The sequence below is a fragment of the Felis catus genome, chromosome A1 (genome assembly GCF_018350175.1).
Source record: "Felis catus isolate Fca126 chromosome A1, F.catus_Fca126_mat1.0, whole genome shotgun sequence".
Taxonomy (NCBI): Eukaryota; Metazoa; Chordata; class Mammalia; order Carnivora; family Felidae; genus Felis; species Felis catus.
The window spans coordinates 158,217,374-158,242,778 of NC_058368.1; the positions used below are offsets into that span (position 1 = coordinate 158,217,374).

A 25,405-nucleotide genomic window follows, 5' to 3' on the forward strand; every position below is an offset into this window, starting at 1 on the left:
ATCACAAGCAAGCTCTGTGCTGTCAGTGCAGAGACCAACCCAGGGCTTGATCTCATGAACCATGAGATCATGACCTGAACCAAAATCAAGAGTCGGACACTTAACTGGCTGAGCCACTCAGGTACCCCAAGCCCATCTTTATTCTATTCTTTTTCTTGAGGTTTATTTTCTTTGTGAGTGTTTTTAATTTTTTTGAAGGTGAAACATACACAGCATAAAATTTACCATCTTAACCATTTGTAAGTGTAAAGTTAAGTGGAATTAAGTGCATTCATGTTTTTTAAGGTTTTATTTATTTAACTAATCTCTGTGTCCAACATGGCATTCAAACTCTGAGATGTAAGGTAGCATGCTCCCCCAAATGAGCCAGCCAGGCATCCCATGTACACTTATATTCTTGTGCAACCATCATCACCAGAACTCTTTTTATCTTGAAAAAGGAAAACTCTAGCACCATTAAAAATAAATCCCCATTCTGGGTGCCTAGGTGGCTCATTTGGTTAAGCGTTGGCTCTTGATTTGGGCTCAGGTCATGATCTCACAGTTGGTTAGTTCAAGCCCCGTGTCAGACTCTGTGCTGACAACATGGAGCCTGCTTGGAATTCTCTCTCTTCCTCTTTCTCTGCCCCTCCCCAGCTTGTGTGCTCTCTCTATCAAAATAAATAAATAAACTTTAAAAAAGTAAGTAAATAAATAAATCCCCATTCAACTTAAGTATGTCCACTTGAATATGTAGCATTGTATGTATTCAGTTCAATTCTCTTGCATTTCTTGTAGATAAAAATTACAAGTGCATCCTAATGACTACTACACAAGCAACAAAGTAACTATTGAAATTTTCATGACATCTTCTTTGATTTAGAGAAAATTCAAAATTCATTCTACCTCTGAAAACCCGACAGAAAGAGCTGTGGCCATAACAGTGTCATCTTGGCATATGCATGATAATGTTAAAATGGTAGGGGAAAGCATACATGGAGTTTAAGTGAAACATTGAGAGTTCAGAATTCTAGCCATACTTAATATGTGTCCTTAATATGTGTTTTTTATATGATAATCCCAAAGAAGATTAAGCTAATAGCACATGTTTTTAGAGGAGCAGGAATATATGTATGAAAAGCCAGACATTTTACTTACTTATATTTCTTAAGTAATTATTCTCCCTATAGCACTTAGCACATGGTGGCTACTCACTGATTCTTTTTCAATAAATAAACTCTATTACTCTTTGAGTTTGGAGTTTTCAGTATGAAAACCCAGTGAAATGCCTTTGGGTGACTCTAGGGAGATACATGTGCTTTAGATAAGAGGATTCTAACTTCTTCAAAACTTTTTATCACGTAAGAGAAGATAATATAATCAACTGTTTATATACCCCTTCATCTTCAGTAATTATCAAAATTGTAATATTGAGCTGCTCTTCCTTTATTTAGCTCCCAGCCCCACCAGCACACCAAACACACACACACACACACACACACACACACACACACACACACACACCTCTTCCTTCCAAACTATTTTAAAACATGGGGAATTGCACATTTAAGTATCATGCCTGTGACTGACTTGGTGTAGATTATTTGGAAAATGAATTCTCTATTCCCTGTGTACTTTGTTTCCATAGATATAATATAGAAATGTGAGATTAATATACAACCATAAGAGACAAAATACTAAATATAAATATATCAGATGAACCTGGTTACTTTATACTTATGAAAAATAGAAGACTAAATTCTCTGCTCTAACATTTACAGCCTTAGAAAATGAAACCTTTAAACCTTTGCTTATGTCTCTTATTCATTTTACTATTTCATAATTCAGTACAATCAGGTTGTTGACAGAGAAAAACAAGGGAGTGGAATAACTGTTACTGTATTCTAAAAGGAACTAGGCAATGGGCCAGGCTCCTCATTAACATCAACTTGTTTGAGAAATATGTCAGCCCGTGGGCCAAGTACTATTAGCTTCATTTTATAAGTAGAAAACAAAAAGGTTAAATTATTTTGCCCAGGATCACAGAGACTTTCACATTCACACTTCTTCTGTCCCATCAGAGTTTGTCAGAGAATGGAATGCAGGGAACTGGTTACCCAGGTAACAGAAGAGTCTGGGAAGCCAACTGGGGAGGGTGAAGCCACCCGGAGATTAGAAATTTCAGGAAGCTGCTATCATTTCTAGGCAGGGCGGACTGGGGGGGAGCTGGATTGCCCTGGGCAAACTGGAACCGCAGCTGGCTGATTCTGCAGGAAACACTACTACAGAGGCTCCCAGAGGCAGAAAGGAGGAGGAAATACCATTTACCACCTCCAGTCTCCTACCCCTGCCTCCCAAGCCTGAGGCCTTTCATCCCAAATATCCCTGGTAGAGGTAGCAGGGAGAGCAGGAGCAGGGGGAGCAAGGAATTCTGGGCAAGGAATTCACCTAAGGGCAAACAAGTCTAGCATTGCTCCAGGGAGATGGTTTTAAAGCAAAACCAGCTTTACATCTTGGTCCTTCTGCTTGTTTTAGCAAGCAGAACACATACAAGAATGGATTTTAAGGGATTTTGCAAGAAATATCAATTTATACATTGTTAATTTTTCAAGCTATTTGGGGGTGGGGTGGGGCTTCTTTCTCTTTTGTCTAGTTTATTAACCTGAACAGAGCAAAAGTACTTCTCAGGGAATATTTAGAGCTCTGTGGAAATACATTCATTCAATCAAGAATTATTTGTCACACCCCTACCACAGGACCAGAAAAATAAGAATATAGTTTACCATCTGGTTGGGAAGGCAAAATAGACATTTATGAAGGAATCAGTAAGCAAGAGAGTATCAAATAAGGGGCTAATTTGTTTTACTAAGAAAATAGAGACTAATGTGCAGATACGAAGGTACAATGTACCATAAATAGGGCAAGGCTCAGAATTAGGAAGGCTGGTGTGAACACAGGGCACTGCGCTCCTTCGTTGACCAATCAGAGCCCCAGAGCTGCTCCAACCTTCGTGACCAGGGGAAGCTCCCCATGGGTGCCAACTCAGTGGGGTGATTTGAAGAGCAGACCGTCTGCTTCCTGTCATGGTGTCCACAAATCTCCTCTCAAAACCAGTGGTCTCGAATCCTAGCTGCATATTCAGATCAGCTAGGAAATTTTAGAGAAATATATCTGTGCTCTGGCCCCACTATAGACAAATTAATTTCCTGCACTCTGGCATGAATGTTTCCAAGTGCCCCAGGTGCTTGTGACCCACACTGAAGGATGAGACCCACTACTAAATGAAGGCTTTCTGATCCTCTGAAGGGCCTGAAAACAAGCTTTTCTTACCATATGCAATGGTAGTGCAGTGAGAGAGCTGAGCTCTGAGTAGGAGGGAAGTCCAGAGGGCATCAAGATAACCTCTTATTGCTTCATGATTTGTCTACAGCTATCACTGGACCTGCAAATATTGATCTGTATGGCCTTGCCTCCAAGTAGAAAAAGACAAACTTTCCAGTTGTTTTCAAATAACCTTTACTGTTTTTTAAAACAATTTTATTCAGGTATAATTCACAAACCATAAATTCATCCGTTAAAACCTACAACTCAGTATTTTTAAGTATATTCACAGAGTGGTACAAGAATCACTTCAATTTAATTTTAGAATGTTTTTGTCGCCCTAAAAGAAAACTTTGTCTTTTTTTGTTTTGTTTTTGTTTTTGTTTTTTAAATTAAAGCAAAAACATTTCAGAAGCACACTAGCATTGGGCACTCTCACCTGGGTTTGCATTTGCAGAAGCTCCAATTTTTTTCTATCTTCTTTCTTTCTTTATGTATAAGCTTGCCCTTATTTTCTTCTCCATTATGTGTGCCCTTGACTGTGTGTCTGTCAGAGTGTATGTGGGCAGCATAGGGAGGGTGCCCAGATGCTCACTAGCACACATCCTCACTGGGGTGAGCCCACAGGCTGCCAGCCTTACTGCTCCTGGATCTTGTTGATTTCCGGACAGGTTTTTGGCTTTGCTATGGCTGAAGATTTTAAGCCTATAAATGCTGTACCCTCCAATGAGGACAGAGGACCTCTGTACTTGCCAAATACGCAGTGATCCATGGGGGTGAAAACAGTTTGGAAAATTATTCCTTTTGGGGGGAAGACAGTGAAGTCCCTTATCTGCTTTCTCCCTGCTTCTCAACTCCTGCTGCACATACCACCTCTTTCGTCCTAACTCCCTGAGTGTCCTATCTTCTGCAGCTTTGTTCTCCCAGTGGATTTCTACTGCATGAGAGTTGGCATCCTGCTCTTCCTGTCTTTGGCCTCCAGCTCCTAATACAGGACTGAATTTACATACTGGCCTGTTTGATCCATTTTACAAAGCAAACCACTTTCAGGATAGGGAAGTTCTGTTTTGGTTTGTTGTTTTCATTTCAGAGCATTGGACTGAGACTTTCTTGATGTGGATCTTAAGATCTCACCTAGCTTTTCGCTAGATCCAGCGAAGCCCATCTCTGGGCGATAGACTATAATCTGGATATGTGATATGATGAAGGAGGACTTCACCTTTCAGATCCTCTATTTCTTTATCCATAAAATGAGGTGACTGTGTATACCTCTGGAGTTGCTGAGGGGAGTGCAGGGGATCGCTTAGGGGAAATGGCTAGCAATGGGCTAGCCACAGAGTAAGTAGGTGCTTAGAACATGTTCTTTTCCTTCCCCTCATATAGAAAAGTCCTCCCTGGATTTATCAGTTTTGTGGTTCAGTTCTCATTCCAGACCTGTCAGTACTTCCCTTCTCCATCCTTCTCTCACCTCTCCCCACCCCACCCACTGCGTGAGGTAGTGGACAAAACCTTCTGTCTTCCCTCTTAGAAAGACCTTGCTGCAGGTAGGTTCCTATGCTGGATTGAATCTGACATATTTCATTCTACCAGCTCAGTTGTGTAGGAAGTGCTCAGTTATGCCATGGATTAAATAATGAGGCACTTTGTGTGTTAACTATGGTCATGTTAAAAAAAAAAATCAGGGGCACCTGGGTGGCTCAGTCTGTTGAGTGTCCAAATCTTCAGGCTTAGGCCATGATCCCAGGGTCTTGGGATCCGCCCCTGTATTGGGTCTTCATTGAACATGCAAACTGCTTGAGATTTTCTCTCTCTCTTCCTCTCTTTGCGCCACTTTTGCTTTCCTCTCTAAAATTAAAAAAAAAATAAAATAAACATAAAAAATCAGGCACTTTGAATATCTCACAGTGCAAAGATATAACTGATTTTACATCATTAATAGACTGATGAATATTCAATAAGCCCCAAGGAATGATCAGAGAAATGGTTCATTCATAAGGTTGGTATTTACTAGAAATTAAATGATGTTAGGTAATTTTTGTTAATTCTCTTGGAGTAACAATGATATTGGAGTTACTTGGGGAAAATTCTTCAGTTTAAAGAGATGCTTAGTGAAATGCTTACGGATAAAGTTTCAGGATATCCGCAATTTACTCTCAAATACAGGTACATATACAAATCCAGGTAGATAGATCTGTTTGTAATATATGCAAATATTGCAAAATATAGGAACAATGTTAATCATCATAGATCTAGTAGTAAGAATATTGGCACTCATTGTATTATTCTTTTAACTTTTCTTTGTGTTAGAAAAAATTTACAATAGGGGTGCCTGGGTGGCTCAGTCCATTAAGCATCCGTCTCTCAGTTTTGGCTAGTGTCATGATCTCCCAGTTTCGTGGGTTCAAGCCCCCATGTCATGCTTTATGCTGACAGCATGGAGCCTGCTTGGGATTCTTTCTCTCCTTCTCTCTCTTCGCCCCTCCACACTGATGTTGTCTCTGTCTTTTCAAAATAAATAAATCAACTTAAAAAAAAGAAAAAATATATACTAAAAAGTGGGGTTAAAAAGAAAACAAAGAAACTGGGAAAATATAATCCATAAAGTTCCTTAAAAATATTGCCATTTGAGGGGCGCCTGGGTGGCGCAGTCGGTTAAGCGTCCGACTTCAGCCAGGTCACGATCTCGCGGTCCGTGAGTTCGAGCCCCGCGTCGGGCTCTGGGCTGATGGCTCAGAGCCTGGAGCCTGTTTCTGTATCTGTGTCTCCCTCTCTCTCTGCCCCTCCCCCGTTCATGCTGTGTCTCTCTCTCTGTCCCAAAAATAAATAAATGTTAAAAAAAAAAAAATATATTGCCATTTGATTGTGTTTTTTATGTCAGTATACTTCTGTGTATTGTAAAAAAAAAAAAAAAAAAGGCTTCCTACTGACAGCAAATACTTCTTTTGAAGTCATGAAATACCAGTTCTTATAGAACATAATTTTTGTAAGTTGTCCTTATAACTGAGCATTTGAAAAAGTATTCATAACATATGCCACTCCCAAACTATTTGGAACCTACATAATTTGTGGAATTTTGAGTGTTTAAATGGAAACAAGTGACTGATAGTGTTGATTAATCCAGAAGAATGAAATTTTCAAACACCCCCAGAAAATGACTTTTTAAAACTTTTTCTTATATTTATTTATTTGCATTCCTTTTTTGTTTGTTTGTTTTTTGTTTTTTTTAAAGTAATTTCTATGCCCAATGAACTCATAACCCTGAGATCAAGACTCACATGCTCTATGGACTGAGCCAGCCAGGGGCCCTCTAAAAAAAAATTTAAGGAAAAACATCTATATACCTAAAATTTAGAGACAAAGGGCTATCTGAACATTTACTGTAGGGTAACGTATCATAATATATATTTGCCACATGAGCAGGAAGCAGAGGGGGTCCTTGAGGAGAGCATGGAGACTTCTACCAGACAAAAGCAACTGACTCTTTAAGTTTTTTTGTTTGTAAAGTAGAATACTAATACCTCTTGAAGAGTAAATGACGCATGCAGCACGTTCAGTAAAACACTGGATTTACCAATTCTGGAAGGAGACAAATTGGGTAAATCTGTCATTATAGATCTATCCCTCTTAAATTCTATCTGCAGATGGTGAATGATTCTTCCCTCTAGTCAGGCCTTCAGGAATCTTCTAAAATTTGTCATTTACCATTTAGCATTGATATATATGTGGGCTTTTAGATGTTTTTTCTCCCAAGATTCATGAACTACTCAATACTGATTGCCCTCAACTGTAGATAGACAAACACTAGACTAGGACATCATGGTGAAACAGGGCTTCATTCACCAAGCTCTTGCAGGGTGGCTGCTTTTCAGTGGATTCCACCCCCTGATCCATGATGGTTTTACATTTTGGGGAGAATTTTCCACACAAGAAAGTGATTTACTCCTAGTTTTTCATACAAAAACTCTTTTCTTTAATGTTTATTTATTTTTGAGAGAGAGAGAGAGAACAAGTGGGGGAAGGACAAAGAGAGAGGGAGACACAGACTCCAAAGCAGGCTCCAGGCTCTAAGCTGTCAGCACAGAGCCCAACACAGGGCTTGAAATCACAGACTGTGAGATAGTGACCTGAACTGATGTTGGGCGCTTAACTGACTGAGCCACCCAGGTGCCCTGTGTACAGAGAATACTTAATGCAAGATTTCTGCCATGTGTCTGATATTTCTTGGGCTTTTTAAAACATTAAAATATATGTTGATATGACTAAAGGAAATATTACCTTATTCTATTTAGCATGGTATAGTGACAAGCAATATATTATAAGTCAGAAAAGCTGCTTTGCAAACTTTTCCCATTTACTGGTTATGGGTCCTTGTGAAAAGCTCACTGAATTCTTCTTATTCTTAGTTTTTCGTATACCAAAAATCACATGAGCTTCTATTTTGTATGAAATAAGAGTGTGTATGAAAGTAGATAATAAAAAATATAGGGGCACCTGGGTGGCTCAGTCAGTTAAGCAGCCGACTTTGGCTCAGGTCATGATCTCGTGGTTCGTGAGTTTGAGCCCCGCGTCGGGCTCTGTGCTGACAGCTCAGAGCCTGGAGCCTGTTTCGGATTCTGTGTCTCCCTCTCTCTGACCCTCCCCTGTTCATGCTCTGTCTCTCCCTGTCTGAAAAATAAATAAACGTTAAAAAAATTAAAAATATATATATAAATTATTAATTATTATACATAATATAATATAAATTATTAACATTAATATTACTGTTGCTGCCACTCTTCTTCAAATAATTTCATTGACTTACATATTCAGGTTATGATTCTGCTCTAGGGACTGTCATGGGGTTTTATATTTTGGTTTAACTGAAGGTGGTCAGGATTGAACCCAATGGTAAGCTTTTATTTTCTTATATTTAGTGAGGTTCTTTTCCCCCACTTTCTTGCATATCCCACAATGTACAAGAAGTGAAACAATTCTTTGTAACCCTTTTCAGGAACATATGTTTGTTTGTTTGTTTTTTTATTTCTCAAAAAAATTCAATAAATTTTATGGCTTATTTTATCTTATTATCAAAACAAATGAGGCTGTAAGCTACTTGAAAGTTTTATGTAACACATAAAAATTTTTATTTTCATTCATTTGTTCTGGTGAGAAAAATGAAATTCATTTCATTCATTTCATTCATTTGTCCTGGTGAGAAAAATAATTCTGTGTCTGGACATAATGAAATTCCAAAGCCATAATAAATAGAAGTTGCAGGTATGGTCTTTACCCTTCAGGGTTTATCTTCCTGCATTTGTGAGTACTCAGATAGAAAAACTCTGGGTAATTCCCAAGAACCATCAGAAGTGATGGTAGATTTGGAAGCTATGGTCGTCCGTCGAGCCCATGCTGAACTGAGGCTTAAGTATGGTTTTAGACTCAACATGGTCCTTAGACATCACATCTCCATGAGGAACCACATGTCTCCCACACTGGCAATTTGGGCTTTAAAATTAAGTGAGGCATTTTGTAGGAGACGAGACGCCGCCTTAGAATCACCATCAGATCTATGTCTGGTTAATTATAGACTGACTTTCTACATCCCAAATGAATGTCTGTAGCTTCTCTTGATTTTTGAAAGCCACCCATGTCAGTGTGGAATTATCAACATCTTCAGAAGGAAGATTAAAGGGGTCCTTGTTTGTACAGTATACATATTTAGCCCTTCAGGAGTAAAGTCACTATTACATTATCTTGTAACACCTCCTTATTTTAAACATTATCTTTCTTCCTTTTTTATGTTTTTATAGCATGCCGGTGAAAAAACCAGTGGATCACCTTCAAAGTCAGGAGAAAAGAAAGGATCAGATGAGGTAATTTCTGCAGTACTGGGCTTTGCTTTTCTCTTGCTTTTAATTGTGAACTCTATCTTGACACAGATAATGAGGTTGCAAAGAGTTCCTACTGGAATTTTGGCAGATTTGATCTGAATTAAGATTTGATTCAAGAATGTAAGTGAAAATCATTACAAATTAATAAGAATTAAGAATTAATAAGAATTCTTTTCCTGGGAAAAGAATCTTTAGAAATTGTTTCTATTTAGAACTAGAACCCAGTTATTGAAGGTATTTTCCCTATAGGAATTGCTGAACCTTAAATGTTTTGTTGGTGAACATGGCAGATTTAGAGGAGGAAACCAAATGCTCTTTTTTTCATGAGAATACACTATGAAAGAAGAACAGTGATAGCCTAGATTAATCCGTTATTCAGGTTCATAAACAAAAGGAAAAGAGAAAGTCTATTTTATTTGGCTCAATTGTGTGGAAACACTAGTAACACCAAATCTTTCCACTTTGAGATGGTTGTTTTTGAGCTTGTGAATTTCTCCTTCCACCGAATGACACACCATTATGTGGCCTTTCAACACTGGTCAACTTCTCCATGGAGAAGGGACCTGTGAATGTGCTGTCCTTCCAAAGGGCACTGGATGTGCCTCCCTTTTGCTACTTTTTACATTTTAGATCTCAATAGATATGCTCATCTTCATTTGATAGGAATTATCACTGTCATTTCCATTTGGTAAAACAGCCAAGTCCTAAATGGTACATGGAAAACCAGAAAGCATACAGTGATCATTATATTTTTTCTTTGTTATCAACATGGTTTCAAAAATTTTGCTCCTCTTCTTCCTGCAGTTTTGAAATATTTAATATGTTTCAATATATTCAATATAGGAAGAGATTGTTATGAATAGAAGCTGCTATGGATTCTGCACTAAGGTTCACTCTACTTTCTACTGTCATTTTCTTACTAATATCCTTGAAAATATAATTTAGATTATTAATGAGCAGATTTGTAATGAAGTTTGCCATGGAGGGCAACTGTTTCTTTAAAATTAAAAAATAAGAGTAAACATTTATTTAGATTTTATCCTGTTTCTTTGTTAAATTATTAAAAAATAAATTCCCATATGAAAAACCACATTTTCTCCCTTTACTAGCATGAAAATTACTACAGAGTGTCATTAAGTTCCCTTATCTACCCTACCTTTTAAGTATCTTCCCAGGTAAGATATCTATTAAATGATTTCCTATCTGAAAACAGTAGTGCATCTTTATTCTCCATACTAGGAAATAATTATTTTGGATGTTATTCTCTATTAATATTAATTAAGAGTAACCTATGTACTTGAAAAGGGAAATCTTTCTAATGTGGTCAAGTGAATAATAGACTAGGTCTTATAGGAGTATTCTCACTAAATATGTTATTACTTGAGAGCTTAAATATTACATCTTGAATGTACAGGCATCGTTGGTTTAGACAACATCTGATAGCACAGTATTAGGGTTGTTTTATATGTAACGCCCTGACTATAAAGTACCTTATTCCCATATTTATAAGGGGCTTGAGAAAACTAATAAGGAGCCCTCTTAAAATGTAGCCAGGGGACAATTCGTGATTTCTGTGTTAGTAGAGGCAGACTATACTTTAAATTCGAAACCAAAAGGCTGAACTTCTATCTCAAGAAAAGGAAGAAGGGATTTTTCTTCTCTTTATCAGCAATTCAAGGAATTCCGACATTGTTCCAAAGCACTTCTGAGAAATTCAGGTTTATAGCTCTTCTTGTGCTGAGCCTGGACATACTGATCTGTTGTGCTCTGTCCCCGCCAGCAGAACTGAAGAGAGGACGGAGGCTTTTCCTTGCTCCTTTGGCATAAATCACTGTAGTAATTCATATGGTCTGAGACTGAAGATTGTTTATTATCCCACCAAATTCAGTCCATATCTGTTTGATAGGGTAGACAGACCTGTGAGTTAGGATGACTTGGTAGTCAAGATATATTTCCAATGGGATATGTCTCCAGGGAATCTCTAATTCTTTATGTTACGTACAGATAAGTCATTGGTGAGATATTGTGGGCCTGGAGACAATTCAAGGAAACTATCTAGTATTAGGCATTAGTTTAGCCTTTGTATTCACAGTTATAACACCATGTACAATTTGGATATGTTATCTATCCTGCCTACCATCCATGATTGGTTACCATTCTCTTTCCTTCTCAAAATTACCAGAGAAAGATTTCCTCAAACTAATCCTTTCTCCCAAATATTTTCTTACCACTGCTCTTTTGAACAAGAAGTGAAATCCAGAAGCTTAGTTTGGGTTTTGGTAATCCCTTTTCAGACTAGTATATACTTCCAAAGGTTAAACAACATGTCCCTAAGCATATGCAAACATGTAGGCTAGGCTTCTACAGACAAACCCAGGCCTTTGAAACAAAGTCAGTTTGAAAGTGTGCTTTCTATGCTTAGGGATACTTCTCTGCATTTGTTTTCTTTCTCCCTTTATTACTTTGCTGCATTTTATTTGGAGGTGCAAGAAAAAGGGTACATAGGAGGACTTTGGGAAGATATAACCAGGAGCAAAATGATTAGGGTTAGGTAAGAACCACTATTATATTGTCATATGTAAAAATACCTAGGGATGAATGCTCTGTGTGAATTTTAGAGCTCTTTCTCTCCTGCAATCATAAATGGTTTTTACTGGTTGGAATTTGACCCCTACATAGCCACAAAGTTATCCTAAGAAGTTGGCAGCAATTTTAACAGAATCTTACAACCAAAATATCATTTGTCGTGTTGCGTTTCCAATACAGATGCTTGAGGCTGGACTAGAGTAAGTGTCTAGAACATATTCACTTACTTCTTTATACCAGTCATTATGAATTGGCTAAGACCTCCTCAGATGTAAAGGAGTTACAAAACTAAAAGTTGCATGGATTAATTAACCAAAGGTAAAAGGACTAGAGCAGGAAAAGGAAAAATGGGAAAACTTAACATCAGCCCCTTTAAAAACACTGGAACAAAGAAGCCTTTCCAAACCTGCAGTCAAATCTATGTATAGTATTTGACTAACACATCTGGCCACACTGGGGGAGTATGATCATTTGCGCAACATATGTCAGTGAAGGCCTGAGGAATGGAATTTAAAGCATAAGATGGGCACAATCTTTTAGAGCCAATTATAAGAACCCAAATTTAATAATAGATATATTTTTGTGGGTACCAAGGGAGCTATAAACAGGATAGAAATCGTGCCTTAGAGGAAAAGATATGTGGGATTCTTTTCTCAGTATTTACCTTTCCTCCTTCTAAAATGCATAAAGTATTAAATGACTCCCACCATTTTTTACACTTTTCCTCTTAATGAAATTAGTCTTTTTTTTAATCACAAAGACAATGTGTACTTGTGAAAAACAGTGTTACGTAGTCTACCACTTATTTATAACTATTGGTATAAATTTTTCTGTGTATTCTTAAATTAATGTGATAATGTTGAATGTTCATACTTAATATATGATTTGCTGATTTTAGCAACTTTTTAATACAGCTAAAACATAATCATTGAACAAAATTGAGAAAGTACTGAAGAGGATTTTTTTTTTAAGTTTATTTATTCCAAGAGAAAGAGCACATGAGCAGGGGAGGAACAGAGAGAGAGGGAGGGAGAGAGAGAACCCCAAACAGCCTCCCCACTTTGAGCATGGACCCCAATGTGGAGCTTAAACTCACAAACCATGAGGTTATGACCTGAGCCGAGATCTAGAGCAGACACTTAACTGACTAATCCACCCAGATGCTCCAAGAAAATAGTGAAGACTTTAAAGAAAAAATACCATCATCTACCATTCTAGCACCTACAGACATGGCCACTACTTCCATCTTGGCGTATATCCCTATGTGATTTTTCTCTGTGTATATATTATGTTTAAGCAGAGATAACAATGAAAATCATTAGTAGGGCCTAGAAAAGGATAAATAATGTGCTTTGTGAGAGATCAATTTTTTCTAGTTAAAAAGAGTCGTCATCGTGTAGGTTTTAAGAAAATCATTATTCAGGTATCTTGGCATTTTATTAGGGCATTTAATCTAGTCTTTATGTAGTGCTATGTTTTTGAGGGAGAAACACCTTTAAAAACTCTTCGGGGACAGTGTTCTCACAAGCAAGTGATTTAGCTGTTGTTAGCAAATTCTGGAAGAGTAGTACAGCATATATTGTTTTAAGGGATTATCGGTCATGACAAAAAAGTCCATGATAATTGTGGGGAGTTGACTGTGGCTGCACAAGCTCATGTCCCAGTGCCAAGAAAGAGGCAAAGTCAAAGTGCCCCGAGCTCAGTCCTACCTGGCTCAGTGGGAGAGCCATACTCCAGCAGCTAGCCCAGAATCCAACTGCGTGGCTGATTTGGCAGGTTAAAAACTCTCTAAGGGAAGCTCCAGAAATTCTTTTGGACTGCAGTTTCCTCATTTTCGTTTTTAGTTGTAAATTTCAATTCATGTCTTCATTGACTGGAATATTTTTAAACATAATTTTTTCAGGGAGGGAGCACGAATGGTGATTTTCTGAACATGCTTTTGTGCTGGCTTCACACAAGAAATAAATACAAAATTGTACAACATCCTTGGTGAGCAATTCTGTTCCCTCAAAATTCTATACATGTTGCTCCAAGATTGTCTGGCTTTCTGTGCTGTAGAGATGTGTGGGGAAGCCTAATTTTAATTTATTTTTAGAAATTCTGTTTTTCCTGTCTTAGTGCATATACAATTTTGTTGTTGTCCTTACAATTTAAAAAAAATTGCCAGGAGGTACGTATTTATCTGTTTCTCTTTATTAATTGTTTTCCTGAGAATGTCTTATTGAATTATTGCTTTTATTTTGGTTTAGCCCTCATGGCAATAAAAATCATTATCTTATTGATTTCTAACTATGGGATGGGGCAGGATGCAAAATCTTTTGTCTATTATATATTGCAGAGCCTTTCCCATTAAAAAAAGAAGAAAGTTTGGTAGTTAATTAAGCTTAGTAGCTGTTTTGTTTAAAAAACAACACCATACTATATGTAGCACCCAGAACATATGCCAATAGCTATAAAGTAGAGACCTTAGGCATCATCATTCAATGAATTGTTTTATCAGAAGCTAAGGATACACTTTTAATAAATAATATGAAAATAATGTGCTTTTAAATCAAGCATCTGTGATATACAAATTGTTATGTCATTGGATAGGGAAAGGCTAGTAAAAAACAGTAAGTACTTTGCCTTTATAAGTGAGCACATAAATGTATCAACATTGTATCATATAGTGATAGTATGACTTTCATTATTGTGCTTTGAATTTATGAGCCTAATTATTGAAGACCTTAGATCTCACCAAAATTGTCTCTGAAAAGTTGTACCTTATGGCATATGGAATTGCAATCAAATGTTAACAAAATATCAAAGGAATTGAATGGAAGGTAAATTTACTGGCTTCAGAGTAAATCGTAAGTCCTGGAAACCTGATGGACAATTGATTAAATATTATTCCTGAAATATACTCTTTTAAATTATATATTTGTTTTCATTCTTCTCTTTAGATTTTATTAGCTTCTCAAAGATAATGGCATGACTGATTGAAAAGGGACAATAACCTGAAATCATGCTCATAGCAAAATAACCAGTTTCATCTGAGGGCTGCAAATGTATGATTCTTGTCATAAAGTCAGCAACATTTTATCATACAAAAATGTGCATCATAGCTTATTTTTATTTTAAATTTTATATATTATATTTTATAATATATATTATCTATAATAATATATATTATATGTTACATTTTATATATATTATTATTTTATATTTTATTTTATATTTATTTTATTATTTTAAAAACAGTTCATTTGTGAAAGCAAAACCTAAAGGAAAGTTGATGCCATCAAATCTTTTATGTTTCAGTCAGAATTATTACAGAATGATTAGTAAATGTATAGAGCAGTGTGTTAGTATCATAAAAAATTTTTAAAAACTCTATTCCTAATTTTTGTTTTGTTTTTACCAATTACTTCAGGTGACTCTTATGTCACTGGTCTTCTGAGTACATTTTGAGTTACACTGAAATAATTCTTTTTTTTAAATTATTATTATTATTATTATTATTATTATTATTATTATTATTTTAAGAGAGAGAGAGATAGAGTATAAACAGGGGAGGGGCAGAGGGAGAAAGAGAGAGAGAGAATCCCAAGCAGGCTCCACGCCTAGTGGGGAGCCCACCACAGGGCTCAGTCTCACTCCTGTGAGATCATAATCTGAGCCAAAATCAAGAGTTAGGAGCTTAACCAACTGAGCCACCCAGGTGCCCCAAGATAATTCTTACAGAGTGCATAGCACAGTGCTTGGCACACATAAGCATTTGTTTCTTGTTTTTTGTTCTCTTTCTCCCTTCCTTCCTTCCTTCCTTCCTTCCTTCCTTCCTTCCTTCCTTCCTTCCTTCTTTCCTCCCTCCCTCCCTCCCTCCCTCCCTCCCTCTCTTTCTTTCTTTCTTTCTTTCTTTCTTTCTTTGTAGATCATCTTTCCACCCTGGCCCTTGTACCTACTGTTCTCTGTCATGTTCTGGCGATAGCGTGACTGAAGCACATTAAGAGTGCTGAAGTTTCTAAGAGTCATTGAATCACATGGGTGCCTTTGGTTGGAGCAAGTACTAACCGTGTTTTCCTCTAATTTTCGTAGGACCTTGTCTAGGGAGCTATTCCTTCTTTCTTTTCCTCTTTGTTTAATGATTCCTTTAGATTACATATTAGTTCAGTCTTCTTCATCATAAACTGTTTCAAAATATATCCTTTGAAATTGCTCAAGCTCCCATTTTATCTTCCTTTCTAACCCTCAGTGCCAAAATTCTTGTTTGAAATCATTGAAGAAAAGAGTGTCCAGAGAAAGAGGAGAGAAACCAAAAGCAGATGTTGATAAATGCCTGTGTGTGTGTGGGGGGGGGGGGGGGGTAGGAAGGAGAAATCAGTGAACAGGTCAAAGAAAAAGCAATTAATAGGTAGGGGGGACCTGGGTGTTGCAGTGTCATTAATGGGAAGACTGGAAAAAGGGTCTATGCTGGTAATTGCAGAATTATGGGGGCTGTGGAAAGACCCTGGATTGGAGATGGGGATATTGTTGGTGCTCTTTGGAGCTGTCTCTTTTATGCTTGGGAGGGTGCTGAGTAAGTGGAGATTCTGCACTGATGACCCTTCAATGTACATGGATTTATGTAATGAACATCAGTAAAGCAAAAAAAGTTGAAATCAGTGTTCACTTATACAAAAAAGAGTTAAGTGTGGCCTAGATGCATCACATGTTACAGATTTCTTGGATTGTTTGCCAGTTGTTTATAGGTAAATAGATTCACTTGTTAATTGAGTAGTATCAAGTAAGAAAGACAATATTTGGAAAGAACTCAGGAGGGAATTCTAAACATATGTTTATCTTAATCATTAGGACATCAGGCTTTTTGGTTGGTTATTTACATTAAGGTTAGCATCCCTGGATTTTTTCTTTTGTAAATCAAGTCAGTCAGTCCATTCCTACATAGTCTAATTGGAGCTCAAGAGCAGAAATTTTGGACTTAAGTACATTCCAGAGATATAGCACTCTGAAATCTGCAGATGCAACTTTGAAGAAAAACATTTCTTTTATAGGAAATTGATCAAGTACTTTTATATTCACATTCCAATTTTGGTTTCACTTAGTACTTGGGTTAACCATTGCTTCATTGAATGTAATTTTGTGACTGGCTTTTTTTGTGCTTTCTTAAAAGATGGGTAGACTCTGGAAAATCTGAAACCAAGCATCTATTCCACTGAATAATGAAAGCAAAATAGGAAGCTGAATGACTAATGGATTTTAAAATAGTGCATTTAGAAGATAATGAAGGTTCTTAGGACCAGCTATAGGGACAAGAGTTTGCAGAGATACATGTTAGGTGTGGTGATATCGGCCTGAATGCTAAAAACATAGTTCAGGGGACACCCAGTGGTTAAAAGGAGGAAATTCTTTGCTATGGTAATGTTCAAAAAGTGATGGAATAAAATATTTCTAGCTTTAGCAATGATGATACATTGTTGATTTTGTCTTTCTATTTTTTTTTTTTTTCAACGTTTATTTATTTTTGGGACAGAGAGAGACAGAGCATGAACAGGGAAGGGGCAGAGAGAGAGGGAGACACAGAATCGGAAACAGGCTCCAGGCTCTGAGCCATCAGCCCAGAGCCTGACGTGGGGCTCGAACTCCCGGACCGTGAGATCGTGACCTGGCTGAAGTCGGACACTTAACCGACTGCGACACCCAGGCGCCCCTATTTTGTCTTTCTAAATTAGCATATGTTAGGGGTGTCTGTGTGTGTATTTTAAGAAGGAGGCTTGATTTTGACTTCTTTTATAAATTTTCTTCAAATATTTGAAAACTTCAAAATTATGAAATTGTAAATCTATATGATTAAACTCTTAAGAAAAACATAAATGGTGTTTTAAAATGGAAAATAACTGAGAGCCTTGAATAAGAAAAACAATTCATCCTTTTTTATCTAGAAATTCCCAGTCTGAGAATTTGTTTCAAGTGCATAATCAGAGGTGTACATGATGGCACAAGGATCTTCATCACTGTATTTATAATAATGACAAACTGGGAGAGAAACAAACATAGAGCAGTAATGAATTGGTGAAGTTACCACACAGATGTAGTAACTGAGGTATCTTGAACACCATGCTTCAAAGAACATTTAGTGAAGAAAAGTGTTTATGTTAGGATAAAAAAAAAAGATGAAGGAATCACAATTTCACTTATATACTGTATTTATAACATTGTGAATATTTTTTTATTTACACAAGAATAGAAAAATAACTGAAAGTAGCTGTCTTGATTGACAGGAATTTGAGTAATTTACATTTCTTTTTTCTACTTTTTATTCTAAATGTATTTTTTTAATCAGAAGGAAAAGAATAAAGATCATCAGGTTATAAAAGAATAATGAAAGTGTTTTTAACAGTGATCGGAACTAAATCTGTGCATATGTCTGCTTACACATTAAAGAGAGAAGTATTTTAGATGTGAGCCTTTTTTCTTTAGAACCCCTTAGAGATCCAGCAGCTGCTACTCCTCTGTGTGTGTGTGTGTGTGTGTGTGTTTATGTACAGGGACAAGCAAATGTGCATGTTTGACTAGAAGTGTGTCTCTTACATATGGACAGAGAATTAGGTAGCTTAGAGGGCAAGGATTCATAATTATTTTCAGTTCATAGTCCCTATGGAATCTGATGAAAACTGATCTTTTCCTCTGAAAAGTACATACATATGTGTGTACAAAACATACTCCCAAAATGTGACATACAATTTAAGGACATTTAGAGGTACACGCCATCCCCAGTCCTGAAGGGGCAATCTTGTTGAGTAGATATATTTAGGAGGTACCATCCAATAATAATTCCCAGTTAGCTTGTTGTCTGTAATTCCACCATTAGCAACTTACTTAACCTTTGAGTTAAACATTGCTTTCTCCTGGATCCTCTTTTAAATTCTGAGTATTCCTAGGAGAGATAATATATCAATTATTAACACCTTAGTGAGAAGTATTTTGACAAGAGAAGATTGGTAAGGGTAGTTGAGAACTAGAGAGCATTTGATAATAATAGCTAACACAAATATAGGCATTGTACACACCCACATACATGCACCCGTCTTATAATAATCTCATTCTCCTGGTGAGGAAATTGAGGAAAAGCTTGATTAAATAACTTGTCCAAGGTTATACAGGTATTTGGTAGTGAAGTCCAGAATTGACTCAGTTTACAGAGTCAGGGCTTTTAACTACTATCTTGATAATATTCATAAAATTACCTATTTTAAGAATTCTGTCTATTTGGGGCACCTGGATGGCTCAGTCATTTAAGCACCCAACTTTGGCTCAGGTCATGATCTCACCGTTTGTGACCTGGAGCCCCACATCGGGCTCTGAGCTCACAGCTCGGAGCCTGGAGTCTGCTTCAGATTCTGTGTCTCCCTTTCTCTCTGTCCCTCCCCTGTACACGCTCTGTCTCTCAAAACTTAATAAAAAGTTTTAAAAAAATAAAAAGAAGAAGAATTCTATCTAAGGCTAACACCATAGACTTTCTTACTACTGTTGTCAATTTTTGTAAATCTTTCCTTCTTTCCTCCTTGTGTTGTACCCTCTTTTCATTCAAGAAGTTTATAAAGTAAGATTAAGTCATTCCACAGGAATAAAAGGCACAGCATAGGGAATATAGCCAATGATATTGTAATAGTGTGTATGATAGATGGTAGTTGCACTTGTGATGAGCACAACATAACACTTGGAGTTGTTGAATCACTATGTTGCACACGTGAAACTAATGTAACGTTGTGTGTCAACTATACTTTACTAAAAAAATAAATTAAAAAAGGAAGATTAAATCATTCCTATTTCCTTGAATCTGAAATGAAGAAAGTGCATTCTCTCTCCATGGGGTCAGAAATGCAACATGGAGGAAAGCTGGGTCACAGCAGACAGAGTCAGGAAAAGGCTAGCATTGGGGCTGCTTAGCAAGACAGCCACCCAGGACTAGAAAGACTTGAGTTGGCTTGGTGATGATGAGTAGGTACTGAGTGGTTAGAAAATAAACACACTCAATGAAGTGCAGCTACCATAGTCTGTGTTATTAAGACCCTTGTGCATGAGGCATTTCCCTCAGTAAGTGAATTTCTATGCAATGAGTTAATGGTAAGATTTATTCATTATGACATATTTATCACTGTTTCCCAGGGGCTAATATATCCTATGTATTACATTGCATTTGTGGTAGCATACATTTATACTTCTTTTGGTAATAAAGGCAACTTGTATTTATTTGTAGACTATTTACAACCATGGTATAAAGGATCATTTGTAGATAAGAGTCAAGCTTTATAATTGGTACTGTTGGGGGATAGGCCTACCCTTTTGAAAGACAGTTATTTTCTAGATACTATTTTCTGATAAAGCATGTGTTTTTGGGGCGCCTGGGTGGCTCAGTCGGTTGAGCGTCCGACTTCGGCTCAGGTCATGATCTCACAGTCTATGAGTTTGAACCCCACGTCCGGCTCTGTGCTGACAGCTCAGAGCCTGGAGCCTGCTTTGGATTCTGTGTCCCCCCTCTCTCTCTGCCCCTCCCCCACTCATGCTCTGCCTCTCTCTGTCTCAGAAATAAACGTTAAAAAAAAAAAGCATGTGTTTTCATGTGGAAACACAATATTTCTTGTCATTTTATAGGGTAACTATTAAGTAATGGAACTGATTTGTTAACAAATATGTCAAAACATATATTTTAATGAGAGTTTTTATCCTGAAAACTACTACATTTCATAAAGTCTTAAGAAACCATTGATCTAAAAATGCACTGATTGAAAAATGCTAAGAAAAGAAAAACTAGAAATTAATCTCTGACCATAGATTTTCTGTACTTATTTTTTTTTATTAAAGTATAATTAATGTACAGTGTCTTATGTTTCAGGTGTACAATATGATTCAATAATTTTATACATTATTCATTGATCGTCACAATAAGTGTACTCTTAATCCCTTTATCTATGTCACCCATGCCCCCACCCACCTCCCCTCTTATATTATTTTTAAGAAGCATCTGGGGGCACCTGGGTGGCCCAGTTGGTTACGTATCTGACTTCAGCTCAGGTCATGATCTCATGGATCATGAGTTTGAGCCCCGCATTGGGCTCTGTGCTGGCAGCTAGGAGCCTGAAGCCTGCTTCAGATTCATGCCTCCTTCTCTCTCTGCCCCTCCCCTGCTCATGGTCTGTCTCTCTCTCTCTCTCTCTTCAAAATAAATGAACATTGGGGCACCTGGGTGGTGCAGTCGGTTAAGCGTCCGACTTCAGCCAGGTCACGATCTCGCGGTCCGTGAGTTCGAGCCCCGCGTCAGGCTCTGGGCTGATGGCTCGGAGCCTGGAGCCTGTTTCCGATTCTGTGTCTCCCTCTCTCTCTGCCCCTCCCCCGGTCATGCTCTGTCTCTCTCTGTCCCAAAAAAAATAAATAAAAAACGTTGAAAAAAAATGTTTAAATATTAAAAAAAATAAAAATAAAAATAAATAAATAAATGAACATTAAAAAAATTATTAAAAAAAAGAAGCATCTGTATGTAAGAGGCATGGAAAAGGAAAGAAAACGGTGACTTCCTATCAATAAAATGAAATCCAGTGGTAACCTGAAAATTTATATAGTTAAGCTACTTTCCATTGTTCAAATAATATTGATATTAATTCTACTTTTACATTCAGAACACAAAAGCATTTCATCTTTCCATCAATATTTTTTTTCACTAAAATCATTTGTTAATCCAGTTCAGTAGCTTTCTCATGTTTACCATATATGAATCTGATTAGTTTTTGGTAGGTTCAAAAACTTAAATCTCCTTTGAGAGCATAAATTTGTTTTGCATCCAAGGATAGTCAAATAATGTGTTGCAGTTTCTGAAAAAAGTTCAACAAAGAGTTTCACAAATATCATGAGAAATTATTTGAGCGTGCCAGCAGCCACATTGAACCTTTGAGGATTTCAATACTCGTTTAATGCAAAAGTTCTTGTATATCTGTGTGCTCAAAAATTTTGTGACCTATAATGTCTGACTCTTAAAGGCTGTACTTTTAAGGGCTCCCCAAAGAATATTTGCTATTAGTTTGGTAGAAAGGTAGGCTATCTCCATTTTCTTGCTCTTTGGATGGAGAAGAGAATCACTGGTTTTGTGGCTGCAGGAACTCTAACCAACTCCCTGGAAGAGAAAGACATCATGTCAGCTGAGACAGAACTCTTGCCCCACATGTAGATTTTGTCATCACTGGAAGTGTTTGAGGGATGGGCATCTAAAAACCAACTTGCCCCTTTGTTCATACCCTATTTATTCATCATTCTTTCTTGGATTTGTTAAGCTTCATGGATTGGTGGGTTCATCACATTTGGAAATGATTTGGTCATTATCTCTTCATATATTTTGGTTTGTCTCCATCTCTCTTCTCTTCTTTGGAGGCTGCAGTTATACACATATTAGCTGCTTGAAGTTGTCCCACAGCTCACTGATCCTCTCTTCCCTAGCCTCTAGTCTTCACTCACTGTTTCGTTTTGGGTAGTTTCTATTGCTATGTGTCCATGTTCACTAATTGTTTCTTTTGTGATATCTCATCAGTTCTTAATCCCGGTATATTTTTCATTTCAGACATTGTATTTTATATCTTTAGAAGTTTGATTTGGGCGGCTTTTAAGAAAATACTTTTCATGTCTCTCCTTAACTTACTTTTAAAAAGCTTTTTATTTTGAAATAGATTCTCAGGAAGTTGTGAAGATGATAGTATGAGAGAGAGGTCCCCTGTACCCTTCATACAGTTTTCCCACTGGTTACATCTTACATAATCATAGTATAATATCAAAAGTAGGAAATTGACATTGGAACATGTGTATATAAGTTCTATACCACTTTATTACATGTATGGATTTGGGTAGCCAGCACTGCAATCAAGATACTATGCTTTTTGAACATTATATTTTCCTACCCATGGAAAATAAAGTTGTATTTTTCTGCTTCTATGCATGCCGTGTAATTTTTTATCAGATGCCAAATAGATGTGAATTTCATCCTGTTGGGTGCTTGTTTGTTGAGCTGTGTTCTGGGACACAGTTCAGTTACCTGGAAATAACTTAAGGTTTGCTTTTAAGCTGTTTGGCTGGCCCAGAGCAGCCTTTAGAAGAGGACTAATTTATCCTTCTGCAGACTCTGCCAATGATTCTGACTGCTGGGGACATACTCTATTCCTGGTCTGTGCGAGCCCTGGGGATTATACCTCTGCTCCTTCTGGGTGTTCTTTACCCAGACTTCAGGTTTCCACATGGCATGCACGTGCATGCAGATCTCTGGGGCTCTCTCTTGCAGCTCTCTTTCTGGTGCTCTCCCTGTGAACCTCTTGAGCCCCCTTGGTCTGTGGAGCTCCCAGTTCTATCTCCTGAATCCATAGAGACTGATGGTTTCTGCCTAGGTTCCTTTTCCACGTTCCACATTCCACGTTCCACGTTCAGGCAGCCTGGGAACTCTCCAGACAGAAAGCTGGAACAGCCCTAGGGCTCGCCTCTCTTGTTTCCCATACAGGGAACATCATGCTGCCTGGTGTCCAGAGTCTGAGGACCACTGTTTCATTTAATTCTCTGGCAGTTTTTTAGTTGTTCAAAGTAGGAACACTCCTCACCTTGGAATCTAAATTTCCTTACATTTTTTAATCTAAATTTCCTTATGTACAAACTTCATAAATATAAAAGGGAGACAAACTTATACTTGAAAGGAGGTGTGGCCCAACTTACAAACTGAAATTCCTTCATTTACTGGAAAGGTGTGTTTGTTTTGTTTTTGTTTGTTTTGTTTTTAAGAAGGAGGCTTTTTAGCATTAGCCCCGTTAAGTAGTCCTGGGCTCCTCTTAGCCAGCATTTACTGAGTAATCTTGGTATGCCTGCCTGGGGGCTAGATGCATCACATTTATACTTCCATGTAATCCCCAGAGCTCACCCAGGCCTGGGAATACAATGTGTTCCCACCAGTCAGTCACTGGGTAGAGCTCTCAGAAGGGTGTCATCTCTGTTTGGAAAAAAAGAAAAATTAGTCCTACTTTGAAGGCTGCTTTTGTCCAACCTAAAAAGCTTAAAAGCAAACCTGAAAAGGATCAAAGTGTTTCCAAATAACTTAATCGTGTCCATTATTAGAATCATGGCTAGACCTAAGAAAAAACCACTTTTTAACCAATGAAAAAAAATGTTTTTTTTCTGATTGTATAAGTAATAAAAGCTGACAGAAAATTTGCAGCAGCCACTGAGTTAAAACCAGGTCCAGTGGTATTGCCTTGAGGAGATCAGCCTATTCCACTGCGACTTGATCAAGAACTTTGAGTCTCTCTAGAGCAGGGATTTGCAACCTGTGGGCCACTCCTCAGACCATTCTTCATCTCCTTTGATTCTCACAATCTCCATCTTAGATATGGGTATGGTTATCCTTTTTTTCAGATGAGAAAAATAGTGCTTAGAAATGTTCACGAATTTGTCCACAGTCTCAGCGGGCATTTGGTGGAGCCAGGATTCTTGCCATACATATCAAAAGATAGAGCCTTTATTCTAGGGAACGTGGCACCTTTCTTTGTGGTCACTAAAGTCTCAGGGCAACATGAGGCTTCACTCAGGGCCTTTCCTGAGATTTTAGGAGATTGTGACATAACAGCTCTTTGCTTGGCTCTTAGAACTTCATTGTTACTTTGAAAACAGTTTTTAAGACTTGAGTTCTGATTCATTCAATAAATTTTTTTATTGGGAATTACCACAGACGTACAAAAAAAAAAGGTATGTAATTCATTCTTTTCATACCTTTCTGCAGCTGCAGATAGAATTGCTCTCATCTGTGTATTCTTCACTGAACTTCTCTGCTCAAGCATGGGATGCCTCTTTTATGGGTCTCATGGCTGGCTGGCAGACTTTTGGAGGCAGGAGAGGCTGCTTAAAGTCGGTGTGGATTCATAGTCCATGGAAACAGGGCCTCATGACTGCGTTCGTGACTGCAGGAGAGATCACACACTTTTCTCTGTAAATTCCCCAGACTTGGTGTCCTGGAGTTTGAGTCTAGTGGAGGAAAATAAGGCACGGAGTATCGTACTTCTGTCCCTGTTGATCATTAGGACTGAGGGCCTGGCATGCTCGACTGCAAGGGGCCAGTGACTCAGCCAGGCCTGTGACCTGACGTTAGGGATGAGGGGCAGTCTCTTCCTGCCAGTTTCCTTTCTATAAAACTTAAGTTAAACAAAGAAGTGCTCATAATTATTACAAAGGGTGTGATTGGTTGGCAAGGAGAAATCTGCCTGATGGCTTTTAGTCTATGGGTTTATAGAAATGAAAAAAAAAATTAACTCAAAATCTGAATTCCTATAGTATTGGCATCCTCATTTAATGTCTTAATCTTTTAAAGACTAGAGCATTTCTGTATGTTAGGACAAATGCAGAGTCATAGCCAAGTGGGCTTGTTTAGAGAGTTTCTGCTTTGCGTGAGTGGATGGATTCTGTTCTGTCTGAGGGTAGATCCTGCCCTGTCACCAGTTAGTGAATATGCAGACCTAACCAGGTGGGAGAGGTGTTCAGGCCAGAGTGTGATTTCTAAGGACCAGTGCTGACGGTAAGGTAATGAGAAAGTGAGGGTAAAGAAGATACCTGCAAAACTAAGCACAAGGTGAGGTGAAGCCAGAGGACTTTGAGAACTT

The 25,405-nt window shown here is 37.7% G+C and overlaps 1 protein-coding gene across 13 annotated transcripts in view; it reads left to right on the top strand.

The window, feature by feature from the left end:
* Window positions 1-25,405, top strand: part of CAST (calpastatin) — a 109,625-nt gene that overhangs the window by 4,300 nt on the left and 79,920 nt on the right. For all 13 annotated transcript variants that reach the window (XM_023258676.2, XM_023258688.2, XM_045033922.1 and 10 more), the window contains exon 2: window positions 9,090-9,152. In XM_023258676.2, coding sequence (XP_023114444.2) covers window positions 9,090-9,152 — 63 coding nt within the window. The remainder of the gene's footprint in view (window positions 1-9,089; window positions 9,153-25,405) is intronic.